Raw genomic sequence first — 15720 nt, 5'->3', positions numbered from 1 at the left:
TGTCCTGTGGAAGTCCTGTGACTGACAGAGCCCAGCGCTAAGGATGAGGACAGTGGTACCTGTCTCGGGGTGGACTTAGACTCCTTGTATGATCTTGGCAGAGTTCCTCATCGCCCCATGCCTCAGTTTCCCCAGCAGGAAAACAAAAGATGGGGCTTGATAAAGGACTTAAAATATTTTCAGCCACTGAAGCCTTCTTTTTTTTTTTGTAACGAGATGGGATATGGAAGCTGAGTTAATAGGACAGGTAAGGATGGAGCTGCTTTGGCTGAAACCTGGCTGGGTGTGAGGATGAGGATCTTGAGCTTGATCCTTTTCGTTCCCATCCCCCACTTCTGGAGGCAGCCCCTCAGGGCTTGGAGCATCTCTAATGACCTTCAAGCCCCAAAGGCCCACAGTGCCAATGGCAGGAGGAGCAGCGGCAGAGCCGTTAGCAGCACTGGCTGGAGACAGACAGCCTGGGTTTAAGCCTCCACCTAACCTCTGTGAGCCTCAGTTTCCCCATCTGTAAAATGGGATACTACCTGTCTTTTTATGTTGTTGTGAAGGTGCAGTTCATTGGCGTTTGACACAATTAGAACAGGGTCTAGCAGACGGTAGGTATGAGCGGTGTGGAGCGCCTATATGGCCGGACTCTGTCACAACAACCCTATGAGGTATCCTCTTAAAACAAAGAAGTTAAGGCACAGAGAGGGTAGGTAAGTTGCCCAGGATCACACAGCTGATAAGTGGCAAGCTTAGGTTTAAAGCCAGGTGGTCTTAAGAACTGGTGGTTTTTATTAAGTATTAGGGAGACTCTAGCCCTCAGAATAGGCCCAACATAAACACCCTCCTCGCCTCATAAAATGAAGCCCAAGGAAGCGTTGGGTATATGATCGGTGCTCAGCACGGAGAAATCCTGGGGCTCCACTGCCAGTAAGCATCAGGGAAGGCGACCAGGTCTAAAAGTCAGGGCTGGTCCTCATGCCAAACCCTGTCAGTGTTCAGGGATAACCCCAGCTCCTCTCAGCCAGGACCCTGGGGACCAGGAGGCTCTGAGGGGTGACAGAATCAGGAATCCAGTGGGACCTCCAGGCATGGACTAAGTGTCTTCACAGATCTGATTGTGGATCTGGCTTCTTCTCACAGGCTCCCTTCCCCTCTCAAATCCCAGCAAAGGGAGAGAGCCCCAGATGTGGACTCTTGTCCCAGATCTTTGGACCCTAGGGCAAGGTCCTCCCTGTCTCTGAGCCTCAGTTTCTCCATCTGTCAAAACCCACTGTGCGTAAGGGTCCAATATTCATGATCTATCCACCCGTTGGGGAGGTATTTCTTGAATACCCGCAATGTGCCAGGCCCTTTTCTAACCTCCAGGAGCATGAGGGTGAAAACAAGAAGCAAAAAAAAACCAAAAAACAAAAAACAAAAAAACCTTCTCATTTGCTTTCATTTGATTTATTAGACAAAATCAAAAGACAAATCCCAGACCCACTGAAACTTTTAGAAAGATGCACAACATGGTTCTAGTTGAAAGGTAAATTTCCCACGCTCTCTGTCTTTTTTAGCCCTCCTCCCAGCGCCAGGCACCCCTCTGGGTACAAGCGTGCTCTGTAAATGTTTGTTGAATGAATGAATAAACAGGACTTATCTTGCAGTGCCCAAATTGGTGGCAAAGGGTGGAAACAGTCTCTGAGTCGTCCCCGTCCCTGCCACAGTGTTTTAAAGAGAGCCGCCTCATGAGTATGAAACTGGGGCTTGGTAGCTGGCTCCAGGGCTTAGTGTGGGGAGGGGGCAACGATCTTTGCATCCCCTATCTTCCCACCCCACCCCACCCCCTGCCTCTGCAGCCTGTGTAAATGGATTTCTGAAAAAGATCCCTCCAAAACTGTCCCACAGGGGCTGGGGCAGGGCTGAGCACTTCCCCACCTCCCTAAACCCAGCTGGAGTGGCAAGAGAATCACTCATCCTTTAGAGGGGACCCAAGGACCATGGAAATGGCATTTCATCCTGATGGATACACATCCCGAGGTTTGGGATCAGACAACCCTGCTCTCAAATGCCAGCTCCAAGCTTACTTCTGAGACATTTAACCTCAGTCTGCTCACTTGAAAATGGAGAACAATCACCCACTCACTGGAAAATGTGTTCCCTCCTATCAGAGACTTTCCTCTCTCTGCTAGGCACTGTTCTAGGCACTGGCACATCAGTGAATAAGAGGGTCTTCCCCTCATGAAGTGTGCAGCCAGAAGGAGAGAGCGATTATTTGTGGTAGTGACCAGGAGTGAACAAAAGTTAGGAGAGGTATTCCTGCATAGGGACCAGCAAGCACGGAGGGCCAGAGGCTGGAAAGAGCTTGTTTTGGAAGAGGGCAGTGGTCAGGGGAGAGCCATGGCAGGTGAGGTCGGACAGGCGGACGGGCCAGCCCAGGTGCGTGGGCTCAGAAGCGGTTTGCATGGTGCTGGATCTTCCTAGAAGCAGGTCTGCCTGGGCTTCCGCAGGTGCTGACGGGGAAGGGGCACGGTCATCCAGGTGGTCTGGACGAGGCTGGCAGCCTCGTGGAAGCTGTGGAAAGCAGGCGGGGTGGGGGGCGGACAGGCAAGCTCTGCCCGTTAGCTACTACAAGGTAAGTGGCCCAGTCCTGGCATGGCGCATGTAGGGGCTTACAGATCCACTAATCAGTCTCAGATCTAAAGAGACCTAATCTGAGAATCCCAGGATGGGATCTACCCCACAGCCTCCCCGTAAATGCCAAATTGCTTCCGCTTCCCCTTGCCATCACTTCCGGTTGGGCCTCCTTGCCCTGCTGTTGCTCTTGACTTCCACGGGCTACCAGGACCAGGTCCCTGTCCTGGGTCCCCTCTGGTTGTGAAGCAGCCTTGCCCTCCAGTTGTGCTCCCTGCCTCTGCCACCCACGCCCTACCCTCCAGATGCTGTGAACCTGAGGCCCCGCCACGGTGGCTTCCTAAGCTGGGCTCCAAGTTGAGAATAGGTGGTGAGTCACAGTGACCATCTGCCTGGGCCAGGCCCCCAGACCAGCTGCCCGGCATCGGGAAATGGGGAAAGCGGAGACAGCGCCAGGGGGAGGTGGGAGCCCAGGTCACACACCCGAGGATTTGCCACCTTGACCTAGGAAGGCCCTTTGACCTCTCTGAGCCTCAGTGTCTCACCTGCAAAATAGAATGATGCTATCCAAGGTTTGTCTGGAGGGTAAATGGGGTTGATAACCCACAGAGTACCTGGCCGTGTGCCTGGCATATATGACAAAAGCAGTCCCCAAGCGGGAGCCAGACTTTGCCTTATGCTCTGCCCTGGGTTTTAGCTAACCAATTCCTGGCACAGTGAAAAGGAGCTCTTGGGAGCCCCAGCTGGGATTCCAACCTGGACTCTGTGAGGGCGGTGGGAACCTGGGTAACTGACTTCCCCCATCTGGGTCCCATTTTCCCTTCTGTAAAATGGGTACCCATCTTCTAAGGTTGTAACGCACCCAACCTGGCCCATAGTGGTGCTCAATAAATGGTATGCAGCCAAGGGGCAGGGACTGAATGGAAGAAGAGGAAACAGGCACAGCATGTGGTGGGGGTGTAGGAGCACAGGGAAATGGGGAGGTTCATGATCTTGGCTCTAACCCTCTCCTGGCCCCGAGGCACCGTCTCTGCCAAACCGAAACCCAGGCTTGCACAGGCCTGAAAATTTAACAGCCACTGTCAGTGGGCCTCAGTTTCCTCATCTGCAAAATGGAACCATCCTTCTTGCCCAGTTAAAACCAGGACAAAGGTCTGGGACCAAGATGGGTAGCGTGGAGCCAGAGGGGCTGGTCACTGTGAGTTCTGGCAGGTGCTCGAAGGGAACAGGGCTATGAGTGTGCAGAGCCTGGCTCATGTTGGCTGAGCCTCTCACCCGGATCCTTGTGTTCTATCTTTCACACTCACCACAGCTCTGCAAGTCTGGGGTTACACATGCCCCATTTTCATGGAGGAGGAAACTGAGGCTCTGTGAGATAAAGTGGTAGACCCATGAGCTCACAACGAGGAGGTGGGTGGAGGCAAACCTGACTCCAAGCTCTGGACTGCTGGGGATCCCACCTCCTGGATGGCCTCCCGGATGGCCTGTTGGCCACTCCCTGTGGACTCCTGCCCCATGGCTCTCCAAAAGCAGACAAAAGCCCTTGAAAGTCATATGTCCCTTAGGGCCCAAGGTCAACCACAGGGGTCTCTGAGCTGTTCGTGAGGACAGACAGGGGGAGACTGACTCCAGGAAGAAGGGAGGACCTTCAGGGTAGCCAGCTTTGCACACAAATGTCCTGGGTGCTTGTATTCTTTCTTCTTTGGTGGTGGTGGGGGTGTAGGGTGTGGATGCCGGAGATCAGATGATCCACAAACTGTGACCTTGCAGCCAAAGCAGCCCTGGGAGAGCGGCAGCCTCGGGATGGGGCTGCTCAGCCCATGGCGAGGACTCTGAGCCCCACTGGGATGCCCTGCCAGCCAACTTCCCCATCTCCAGGGGCAGGGACTCCAGCTGCCATCTTTCCTCCTCATAGGAAGGAAGGGGGCCCACCACCTCCCTCAGTCCAGGGCCCCCAAGGTCTAACAGCAGGTGCCGGCTGTTGAGGATATGTCCTTGAGGACATTCAAGGACAAGAGTGAACAGAGAAGCACTACCTGCCATTGAGACTTCCAGAAATGTTTCTGGGAGGGGCCTTGGGCTGCTGTACCAGGACTGTCAGCATTGCCAAGGAGGCACGGCTCACAGGAAGGGTGGTCCACTGGAAGGACGGAGAACCAGGGGCTCACACCTTTCTACCGAGACCTCTTATATGGACACTTTCTTTCTTTCTTTTTAAAGATTTTATTTTTAAGTCATCTCTATGCCTAGTGTAGGGCTCGAACTCACAACCCTGGGATCAAGAGTTGCACACTCCACTGACTGAGCCCTTCCAGGGCCCCTTATAAGGACATTTTCTAAGATCAAAAAGCCTAGACTGTAAGGCAGAAGAAAACCCCCACCCCCAAAAAGCTCATATGAGATTTGATCATGTGAACAGTAAGTAGAGATTTCTATTCTCTAAAGGACATCCAAAATTACCAGATGGGTGTCAGACTGAAGAAAAATATTTTCTAGGTCAAAACCAACAGGGGGTCAATATGTAGGTGGTAACACAAGGATGTCCTATAAATTGACAAGAAAAATTCAGGAAACACAATAAAAAAGTGGACAAAATAAAAATAAAATATATTAAACATTTTAAAAAATGAAAATAAGGGGAATGAAAATCAGGTAAAAGTAATTAAAATTGACAAAAATATAAAAGAAATAACATTTTAAAGTTAAAACAGTAAAAATTTTAGAAAAACAGAAGAGTAAAACTAAAACTACATCTATAACATAAATTTAAATGCATTAAAATTATTTTTAATTACAATTAGACATTACAACTACTAATAATGAAAACCTAAAAAACAAAACGGAAGGGTTTACATAAAGTAAAAAAGAAAGAATTTTAAGTAAGTGAAACAGATTTAAGAAGAAAATAAGAACTTGGCAATTCATAACAATTTAAAAAAGAAAGAAAGGAAAATAAAATACAAAACAGGAGCAGGCTCTTACACGACCCCGTACTGATAATATGCTATGAATTAAGGAGTCTGATTGACTCAAATGCCTGCCAGAAGAGGGGCAGGGTGGAGGAGGAAGGAAAAGCATGTTCAAAAGTCAGCATCTGACTGGGTTTTTCCAGCCTGCTGTGGGCAGAGGATAGGACGTCAGGCCCCACGATGGCCTCATCCACAAACAGCCATCACATCATTTATACATTTAAAACACACCAGCACCACGAACACGTACCACACACAACCTTCCATCCTCACTGCTGTCCTCTGAGGGCCGGTTTCATAGAGGAGGGAACAGAGGCTCAGAGAGGGTAATCCTGTGTCACAGTCACACAGCATTTAGGACCACTCTACCCTCTGAATCTGGGCTCCTGAGGACTTCCAAACACAGGCAGGGACAGGTCTGACGTCAGGCTGGAATGTTCTGGATGCTAGCAAGAGCCAACCTCCCATGGCGCATGAGGGTTACCACCATTTATTGAACACCTACTATCTCTCAGGTGGGGTACATGCATAATCTTGATCCTCAAGACAACTATATGATATAGATGCTCTGATCGTTCCCAAGGTTCTGACAGATGACACTGAGATTCGGTAATGGAATATTTTCACCCAAGCACGGCAGGAGCGGAGATGGGAGCTCAGCCCAGGCGTGTCACAGCCCAAATCCCACCCTCCCCGCCTGGTGCTGGAACTCTTGAGAGCTCCCCCTATTTGCTAGAAATGTCTTTTGCAAGTCAGCCAGCGGAGGCACAGAAGGGAGAGATGATATGCCCAAGGTCACTCAGCTAGTGAATGGCAGAGCCCATGGCCTTCGTGACAGCCTGCTGGCCACCCCCTGCTCATGTGGGGCTTGCTAGAGACAGCTGTGCCCCTGTGCCAACACCAGGGCAGGCTCCGGAAGGGCAGCCGTGACATTCCTTCCCTGCGAGTCTCCACCCCTGCGGATGTGGGCACCGCTGTTGGGCTTCAGGGAAAGTGGAGGCTTCTGGCAAAAGTGAGTGGTTTTCCCCATGTGGTCTGGGTCCCCCAGGCATGGGAATGCCTTTCTTTTGAGCTGGTGAAACAGAACCCCCACCATAATGGCAGACTGGGGCCCCCAGTGGGGACCACAGAGAAGGGGGTCCTGTGAATCATGTGGTGTGATTCCAAGAAATCATCCAGGGCAGGTGGTGGTGGCCCAGTCTGCCACAGTCATGCCCAAAAGGAGGGCCTCACCCATCCGTGATGGGAACCAGATCATTCCCTGTGGGACCTGGAGGGATCCCCGGGTTGGGGCTGAAAGGCATTTGTCTGAATGGCACCACTGGCTGCACAGGCCAAGAAAGGAGGCTCCAGCCCATGGAGACGAGAGGCACATCTCAGCCTCTCCCCATCCTGGCTCTGTGCCCTTGGCAAGTCAATTGCCCTCTCGGAGCTTGGAAGGCCTCCACTGTAGAATAAATAGGGTCACACCACCTCCTGGGCTATTCTGTGGCTAAACTGGGAGAAGGCCTGGCGGGGTAGTTATGCACCCTCCTTTGGAATTAATTGTCTGGGTTTAAATCCTGGTTTTGCCAAACTTACTTTGCCAAGCTAGTGGACTGAAGTATATGAAATTGCTAATATTTGGGCTGTTTTTGACCTATAAAAATGGCAATTTTCATACTCTTCAACTAACACCCCCTTCTCTTAAATCAGTTTCCTCCACTCTAAAATATGGATCATAGTCCTCACAGCAACCTATGAGGATTAAGTAAGGCTGGGGAGATAACTGAGCTCAGTAGAGCTCGGGCTCTGAGACCAGGCAGGATTTGAACCTGGGCTGTGTGACCTTGGGCAAGTTAATTAACCTCTCTGTGCCTCAGTCTTCTCATCTGTGGAATGGGGATAATAATAGGACCTGTCTCATAGGTTTATTAAGAAAATTTAACCAGTTCATACATATAAAGTATTTAGAACAGTGCCTGATGTTGTTAAATAAAATAAAATAACAGGTAACAACATCTGGCACAGAGTAAACGTTCGACAGTAAAACCAAATCAAAAACAGACTTTTAAAAACCTTGGATGCCAGCGAAAGTTCAGTATTTTTAAAGAAAAAAAAAGTATGGTTTTAGGAACATGTACGTGTGTGGAAATGCACATGAAGGGCCTGGTCCTGGGTATCCACCATGCCCAGGGCCTCCTGTGTCCGGCCAGGGTCCACAGCCTGCCGTTCTAAGGGAAGGATGAGACTTAAGACTGTGATGGCTCCAGTCTGGCCCGGAGCCTCAGCCGGCTCCTGCTCATGGAACCACACAGCCAAGCCACGGAGCCTGTGAGGCACACAGGTCACTCCAGGGGCCCGTTGGAGGCTCTCAAGCCCAGGCTGGCCTCTTGTGGTGATAGGCACCAGATCCTGGGGGGTGGGGGTGGGGTGAGGTGTTTCCCTGCTTGAACCTCCATTCACACAAGTCTTGGTTTCAAAGGTCTCAACTGGCCTTTTCAGCCCTAGCATTCCATTATTCTATAAAAAAAGGAAAGTGGAACCCTTCCGCAAAGTGTAAAGTGCTGTTCATGGTGTTGCGTGGGTTTTCCAGAGAAGTCTGTAGTAGGCAGGATTTACTCCTGTGGGTCTGGAACCTGGAAGGTCCAGGCCACACATCTGTTTCCAATGTGACGTGGGACAAATCACGTCCCTTCTCTGAAGCAGCCTTCCTTTTCTGGAAAGGCATAGGGAGCAACCATGCTGGCCCAGCAGGATCAGTGAGAAAGGCTCCCACGATGTCTGGGGCTCACCAGCTGCTCAGGAGTGTCTGATGACAGACACAGACACAATCATTGCTCTGTCTTCTGGGGCTACAAGCCACATGCCTTGAGAAGGACAAGGCCACCAATTCACGTCCACCAAAAATAAGCATACAGCTTGTACAATGTGTCAGGGACCATTGCTGCTCATTGAGGCAATCTGGTGTCGCAGGTGGAACTCTGCAGCGGGGCTCCCTGGGTTCACAGGCCATCTGTTCTGGGACCCATGGGGCCTTAGTGTCCCCATCTGTGATACAGGGACCTCCTGGAACCTGTCTCTGAGAGATTTACAAAGACTGTACTGGGCTCAGCTGATCCGACAGCCTCCACACTTCCTTGACGGCGGTAAAAATTCCTGTATTATATCAGTTCACACACAACATTCTGAAAACACACATCAGTACAAACACTCACATGCTCTCACACCCAACTCTGTGCACACACACGAGCATGCACACTCGCTTCCTCGTACACACACTCAACCTGTACGTGTAAATGGAAACACACGTCTCAAAGTAATATTTAATCTTAATACTTGCAATACGTTCTGATATTTTCTAAAAAGGAGGTTAGCTATCTCTAGCCTCTGGGCCAAATCGGGCCCTTGGCCTCTTCATATGGCCTGTGAACTGAGGAGGGTTTCCAACAGCAACAAAAAAGAGTATGGGACATGGCATTGGTGGCCCGTAAAGCCGGAAGTATTTACTGTCTGGCCCTCTACAAAGAAAGTTTTCTGACACCACCACCACCCCCATATTTTCTATCCTACACTGTCATGTTCTGTTCGGCTGCACTGTACTCCACTTCGTTCACTGTTCAGCTGTACTTCCTAAATTAATTCCCTGATCTTGCAGATGGGTTGCAAACCTCAGTTTGAAAACTGCATTCATACCAGAGTCTGTTTTCTCACTAGACGGAAAAATGGGTGAATAAACAGTGAACTGATTGACGGACACAAAGACACAGGAGAAGAGAACAGGTAAGGTGACCTTAGCCAAGCAATATCCCTTTGTTTAGTGTCAGATGGCTCAGCTGAGACCAGGAACACCCCAGACCTGCCACTGAAGGCTGTGTTGAGGGGCAGTGGGGTCCTGTCTGTGTCTGTCTTCCTGACGGGTCTGTAATTGACATCTCAAGGAGACACCGAGCCCTCTGACAGACGGGGACAGCAGAGCACATCTCTACCGTCCTTGTCAACACCTAGACCAGAGCCTGGCCTGGAGGAGGGGCTCAGGGAGTATTTCTTTGGGATAAAGGTGACATGCCAGTGGCATCCAAGGCCCCTCTGTGACTGGATTCTCACCCTGTCTGCAGTTGGACCTCTCTTCCTCTGGCCACACAACCCCTTTTCCACCTGACCAGACCCTCCCTTTCTCCTGCTAGAGTCCCCAGCCCTGTCCCTGCTCCCACCTCTCCTGACAAAATCCCTGTGATGAGGCCCCTCTCAGATGCCATCACCCTTGCAGCCCCTGGCAAGTCATCAACAGGACCCATGTATATTTCTATGCACAGGCTCTGGAGCTTCCAAGACGCTGGGTCCCTGGTCCCAAAGTTCCTGGACAGGTCAGTGGACTTTCTGAGCCTCTGTTCCCTTGTCTGGGAAATGGGTGTCCACTAGGCAGTGTGATAGCGAGGACTCCCACAGTGCAGAACCCCTGGCACGTGGCCAGCCCTCGCTAAGTGGCCTCAAGGCTCTCCTTTGGTGACTGGGTGGGGGCTGAGTGGTTCCCATCCCTGCAGAGGGAGGTGGGTTTCCCCCAAGGATGGGAGATGTGTGAGATGAAAGCAGCATCTCCTTCAAGCCCAAGTTTGGCTCCAGAACTGGCTGCAGAGCGAGAGGGCATGGGATCAGAGATAAGTTTATTGAGTGCCAAACATACTGCTTTCCTTTTCTCAAGCATACCTATTTTATGAAGAAACCCAGGCCCTAAGGGGCAAAAATGACTTGCATTCTGCTGGTAGCCTTCTACTGACATGCAGTGCCTTTCCCGAACCCTCTGGGTATGGGTAACACTCCTTACTCCATCCATTAGCAGCTGGTTCCCCTTCCAGAGCTGCCTCTGATGGGTGTCTTTACCTGGTGTCACCTGGAGGCCGTTAGCGAGGGAGATGCCCCTTGTTCTGGGCCCGGCCCTGGGCCAGCCCTGCAGACAAGAAGCCAGGATCCTTCCCCATTTCTGCCACTGCCTCAGGCACCTGCTTGCTGGGTCTTAGCATCCCTGCTACACACAGGGGACAGGGGGACAGTGCTGCCTGCCTTGAAGTCCATGCGGGACTTTGCAGTTTATAAAGAATGATCATACTCATCCCACTCAAGGGAGCTGCTGCCACAGTCTTTTTATAGATGAAGAAAAAGAGACTCACTGAGGGGACAAGGGCAGAAGTGAGACTCAACGCACATGAAAGCCCCTTTCTCCCCAATCCAGAGAGCACCCTAGCCTGCTGTCAAATGGGAGGGAGAAGTGGTAGAATCTTTACAAAGCACCTACTGGGAAGTCTGTCACGGCCTGCCTTTTTCTTGTTGCCTAAATGAAACTCTGTATCAGGGTTTGGGGGGTGCAGACTGGAGCTCCCTCACGCTCCCTGACTGTCCCATTGCCCGGACACCCCAGCATGTCTCAAGAGAAATGTTTCCATCTGGTTCTGATTCATTTACACTTAATTAATCAACATGTTGTTTTGTAAGAGACACTTGAGATCCAAGAACCTTTCTCAAGCGTTTTCTTTCATTCTTTCTTGTCTTAGAAACAGAAAAATTAAAGAAAAAAAGAAGGAAAGAAACAGAAAAATTGGGTTTCATCGGAAAACAGTGACGCCAGGCTTGAGGAAGCACGGGTCTGCGGGTGCCAGGCCCCACGGGTGGCAGCTTGGGCTGGACAGCTGCTGGGCCTTGCAGAGCAGGCCGAAGACTGAGGCCCAGGACTCGGGGATGGAGTGGGGGTTGGGGAAGTCAGGGAAGGGTTATTCCTCCACCGTGGCAGCTGCTTAAGGGCAGGTCCTGGGTCTTTAGACCTTGGTGTCTGCAAGCTTTCCAGCTTTTGTTGAATGAACAGGTAAAAGGATGGATGATGGATGACACCATGGCCAGGGCCTAGGTGTCTTCAGGACACAGTCTCCTTCTACAGTGACAGCAAAATGTCAAAGCCGCTAAGACCCTCAGGGATGTTGTGTGGAGTTTTCCAAACAGCTATCTCATGAAAAATGGCCCTCTCCTGCATAATTACTTTGGGAAATGTCCTGCTGTCTAGCCCCACTGCTTTACCATGAATGCTCTGATAAGTCCTGCGGTGGAGAAATCTGCTAAACCCAGCATTTCTCAAACCTATTTGGCCAGGACTCCTAAGACCAGTTGCCGAATATGCTCTAGGAGGGGTTTTCCTATCCCTCCATCCACCCACCCAGAGCCAATGGGGAAACTGAGGGTGTTGGCAGGAGCATGGGAGTCCACCGTCTGGGTGCAAAGGGGTCCCGGGGTGGGAGTGAAATCCAAGGCTCTCTCCATTGCACCTGACTGATGAGTGGAGCTACAAGCCTCTCTCAGGAGATGCTGGAGGGGGCATGTTTATGTCCTATACACAAGACATCAATTACTGTGGGGAGGGGCGCCAAGAGCCCCTTTCCCAAACAGGGGCAGCATCGGGAGCAGTCATGTCCAACCTCTTCACCGAGCAACTGGGGATGGGGAGAGGGAGTGGAGGTTTTCTTTTTCTTTAATCTGTGTGTGTGTGTGGGGGGGGGTCTTTTTAGAGCTGTAAAGCATCTTAAAGATCTCCCCAACCAACTCCTCTTCAGATGCGGAAATGGAGATTCTGGGAAGGGGGAAAGGGAAGGGGGAAAGGGAAGGCCAACAGCTCAGGAGCCATCCTGACAGGCACAGTGGGATTCCAGCCTGCGTTGCTACTTACCTGCTGTGCAACCTTGGACAAATCAGTTTCCCTCTCTGAATCCTCATCCAGATCATAAGCATCGCCCTGCCCGCCCTCCCCCCCACCCCTGTGAGGCTGTTGTGAGTAGCCAGGGACACCACACATGGGAAATGACGATGACTGGTACCAACAAGTGCCCCTAGGAGCCCGTGTACTTGGCTACTCACTTAACAAACATACACATTCAGTCTTGCCCACAGCTGCCTGTGAGTCCAATGTTCCAGATTATCATTCCTTTTGTTCAAGGGGAGTCAATGAGGAGAAAGTTTTTATTTTTATTTCTTCGGTCTGTTTGAAAACTGAGAAAAATCTCAGAGATATTCTAAAAGACTGTCGGATGGGTAAACCCAGGTTCAGAGAGGCAAAGTGACTTCCCCAAGGTCACTCAGCTGGTCATTGGGGAAGACACCGTCCAAGGGCCATTCATGGAGGAACATTCCCACAAAGTCCCAAACCTGCCCTAGTTCCCCTGAAGCCCACCCACTGCTCAGACCCCTGGGTCCCTCCATCCAGTCACACCAGGGATGGGAGCTCTTTGGGTCGGTCACCCCCACCCAATCCCACTTCCCCATTTTCCCAAAGTCCCTCTCTGCTTCCTGCTCCACTCCAGGAGTAACTGTGTCCATGCAGGGCTTTTCACTCAAACGAACTAGAAGCTTCTAAAAGGCAGACTCTCTTTCTTATTCCCATGTAGCCTTGTTCGGACCTCGCAGGACAGCTTAGCAAAGTTCCCTAACCTGTAAAGCCTTGGCATCCAGCTGACATAGGAAGTGGTAGGGATTCCCTTAATGAGAGAAAACCTTGGCACAGTGGCTGGGATTCCAAGGTTGCCTCTCAGACTGGTACCAGCTCAGGAGACTTGCTCCCCTGCTCATCCTCCTCAGCCAAGCGGGCTCTGCCGACCCCCACTCTGCAGCAATGACCTCAAACGCACCTCTTGAGGACATTTTGACTCTCACAGTGAGCGACTGGGACATAGGACCCTATGGGCCCCAGGTACATTTCTAGTTTGACCTTGATTTACCTTCTGAATGTTCCCAGGAAGTCAAGATGGAAAAACTGGGGGGACTCTGGGGCTTCCGCTAGGTCATCTCAGAACATCTCAGAATTCTGGTCTCAGGTCTCCCTGAATTCCCAAAGCTCATATCAGAGGGGGCCAGAGGGCCAGAGGGGGCCCATGAAGGAATACTGCCCCCCGCGCCCGGAAGGTGACAAGGTGAGTCAGGGTCAATGATGGGCCTGAGAACGGGCCATCTGGACTCCCAGCCCAACACTATATATGTTTTCTCTCCGTTCAGCATGGATTCTTGGCATGGCTTCTAAGCCACTAATTCTGTCCCTTAGTCCCAGTGTCCTCTGACCTGGCACTTGGGGCCTCCTGTCTTTGCACAGAGCCACTCTCCTTCTCAGCAATGCTGGTACTATAGGGAGTGGGTCAGTGAGAGAGCCCTACCAGCCCTTCCTTCCTTGGAGAGCAAGCCAGCTTGCTAGACAGGTGCCCTGGGCCTCAGTCTACCTGTCTGTAAAGTGGGCCATTGGAGGTGTGAGTGGTCCATGGTGCCGGGACACCATGCTGATGTTCCAAGGGCCATCGACCAGTTTGCCCCGCCGTGTACGCCCTGCCACCAGCCCGCTGCCCCTCGTACCTTGCTTCTTCCTTCGGCTCGCTGGGAGCATGTCCACGGCGTGGGCGAGGAGCAGCAACAGGCAGAGTGGCGCCCGCATCTGGGCAGCCTGGTCGGGGCTGGCGCGCGGGGCTTTCCCCGGAGGCCCGATGGCTGCTCCCGGCGCGCGGACACATCCGCGGGGCGAGGGCTCGATACCGCCGCCAGGCACGCGCCGTCCGCCCAGGGGCCGGCCGCCAGGTCGAGTGAGGGCGTCTGCGGAGCCGGGACACTGCCCTGGCTGGGAGGAGCCGGCGCGTGGGGCGGTGCGTTAACCCGCTCAGACGGCGCGCGCGGCGGGGGGCGGGGGTCGCCCGGCGGGGGTCGCCCGGCGGGGGTCGGGAGGTCGGTCGGTCCGGCAGTCCGCGGTCTGGTGTCGTTCCACCCCCTGCACTGCCGCACTCACAGACCCGCCGCCGGCCGGCCAGACGCAGGTACAAACGCGCGACCGCCAAGTGACCCCCATCCCGGCGCTCTCGGCACCCCGGACACCCTACTCCCCACCTGCCTCCGATTTTCTCCCTCTTCTGTTGCTCCTGGCTCCTGCGCCTGGCCCTTCGGGGGCCACTTCTGAACTTCCTCTTGTTTTCTCTGTGTCTCTCAGTCCCGTACCCTGAGGCCTGACCGTCTGGTGTGCTCACTCTCTGCTCTGCCTTGTTCTTTCAAGAGAGTCCCGGGACCCTTCTGGCCACGGACCTTGCATGTTTCCTGCGCGGCCTGCGGGGAGCCCCTAATCTTTGATGCCAAGTGACCCGCACCTCATAAATTCACTGGACTGTGTTTCCTCCAACCTTATCTACTGGATGGGGAGCAGCTCTGGCCGTTTTAACCCTTTCACAGCCGGATCCCTCCACCTACCAAGCAGACAGTGCACTCCTGCCTCCGGTCACACTCCCCACCTTAACCAAGACCAGTAATAATAATGGTAACTATCATTTTTGATGCCTGTGTGCTTGGGGTTGTGCTAAGCGCTTTACACATAATATCATCTTCAACGTCACCCAGTGAAGGTCTACTCTGATCAGCCCCACTTTACAGGGAGGAAAGAAGCTCAGAGAGGCCAGTGACTTGCCCAAGACCATACCCAGCAGGTCAGCTCCCTGTCTGCGTCCAGCGCCTGCCCTCTGGGCCACTACTCAGGACACAGTGAAACGTAGCTTGGACAGTCTCTTGCTGAACAACTGTCCTTTCCTTTTCCTGTGTGTGTGGCTTGTCCCCCTTAGCCCCTTCTCTCCATCCTCAGTGAGTCCCAGGCCCTCCACGACTCCAGGCCCGCCACCCCTCTGAGCCTTTCCTGTGTGGCCTCTCCATGAAATATTGGCCTACACATCTCATCCCCTTTCTTTGCTGACTCATTCAGGACCCTGCCCTAGATATGCTCCTCATCCAGGAAGCCTTCCTGGATTCTCAGGCCACGTTCAGTTCTTTCTCTGGGCTCCCAGAATTTCTTTATCACAGCTTGGCCCTAGGTGGTAACTCTTGATGTCTCTGACCCTCACTCTACATTGTCAACTCTTGGGAGCCCAGAGATGAGGTCATATTTGGGTCCCAGGAGCCCTGGGCCACACTGGATGTTGTAGAATGAATGAACGGATGAGCTCTCTGGATGGAGGAGTCTCCTGGTTTCTACATGGAATTCAGGTATGGGGAGAAATGAGGTAACCCTAGAAGATCTGGAGGAGGAAGTTGGAAAGTCAGCCCCTATTCAACCACCCCCCAGTCCTGAAGTCTCCAGAGTCCAGAATAGGATAGCCCTGGGGTGAGCAGGGCTGGGGAA

General features: G+C 52.4%; 1 protein-coding gene across 1 annotated transcript in view; it reads right to left on the bottom strand.

Annotated features, from left to right (window-relative positions):
* RSPO4 (R-spondin 4) overlaps positions 1 to 14080 on the bottom strand; it is a 29831-nt gene extending 15751 nt beyond the window's left edge. The window contains exon 1 of the mRNA XM_082743759.1: positions 13926 to 14080. Within this exon, the coding sequence (XP_082599885.1) occupies positions 13926 to 14004 (79 nt within the window). The 5' untranslated portion in view covers positions 14005 to 14080. The remainder of the gene's footprint in view (positions 1 to 13925) is intronic.
* Between the last annotated feature and the right edge of the window lie 1640 nt (positions 14081 to 15720).

Source organism: Mustela nivalis, assembly GCF_964662115.1.
Source record: "Mustela nivalis genome assembly, chromosome: 8".
Lineage (NCBI taxonomy): Eukaryota > Metazoa > Chordata > Mammalia > Carnivora > Mustelidae > Mustela > Mustela nivalis.
Note: the sequence above shows the minus strand (reverse complement) of the source record. Positions and strands in the feature narration are given on the sequence as shown.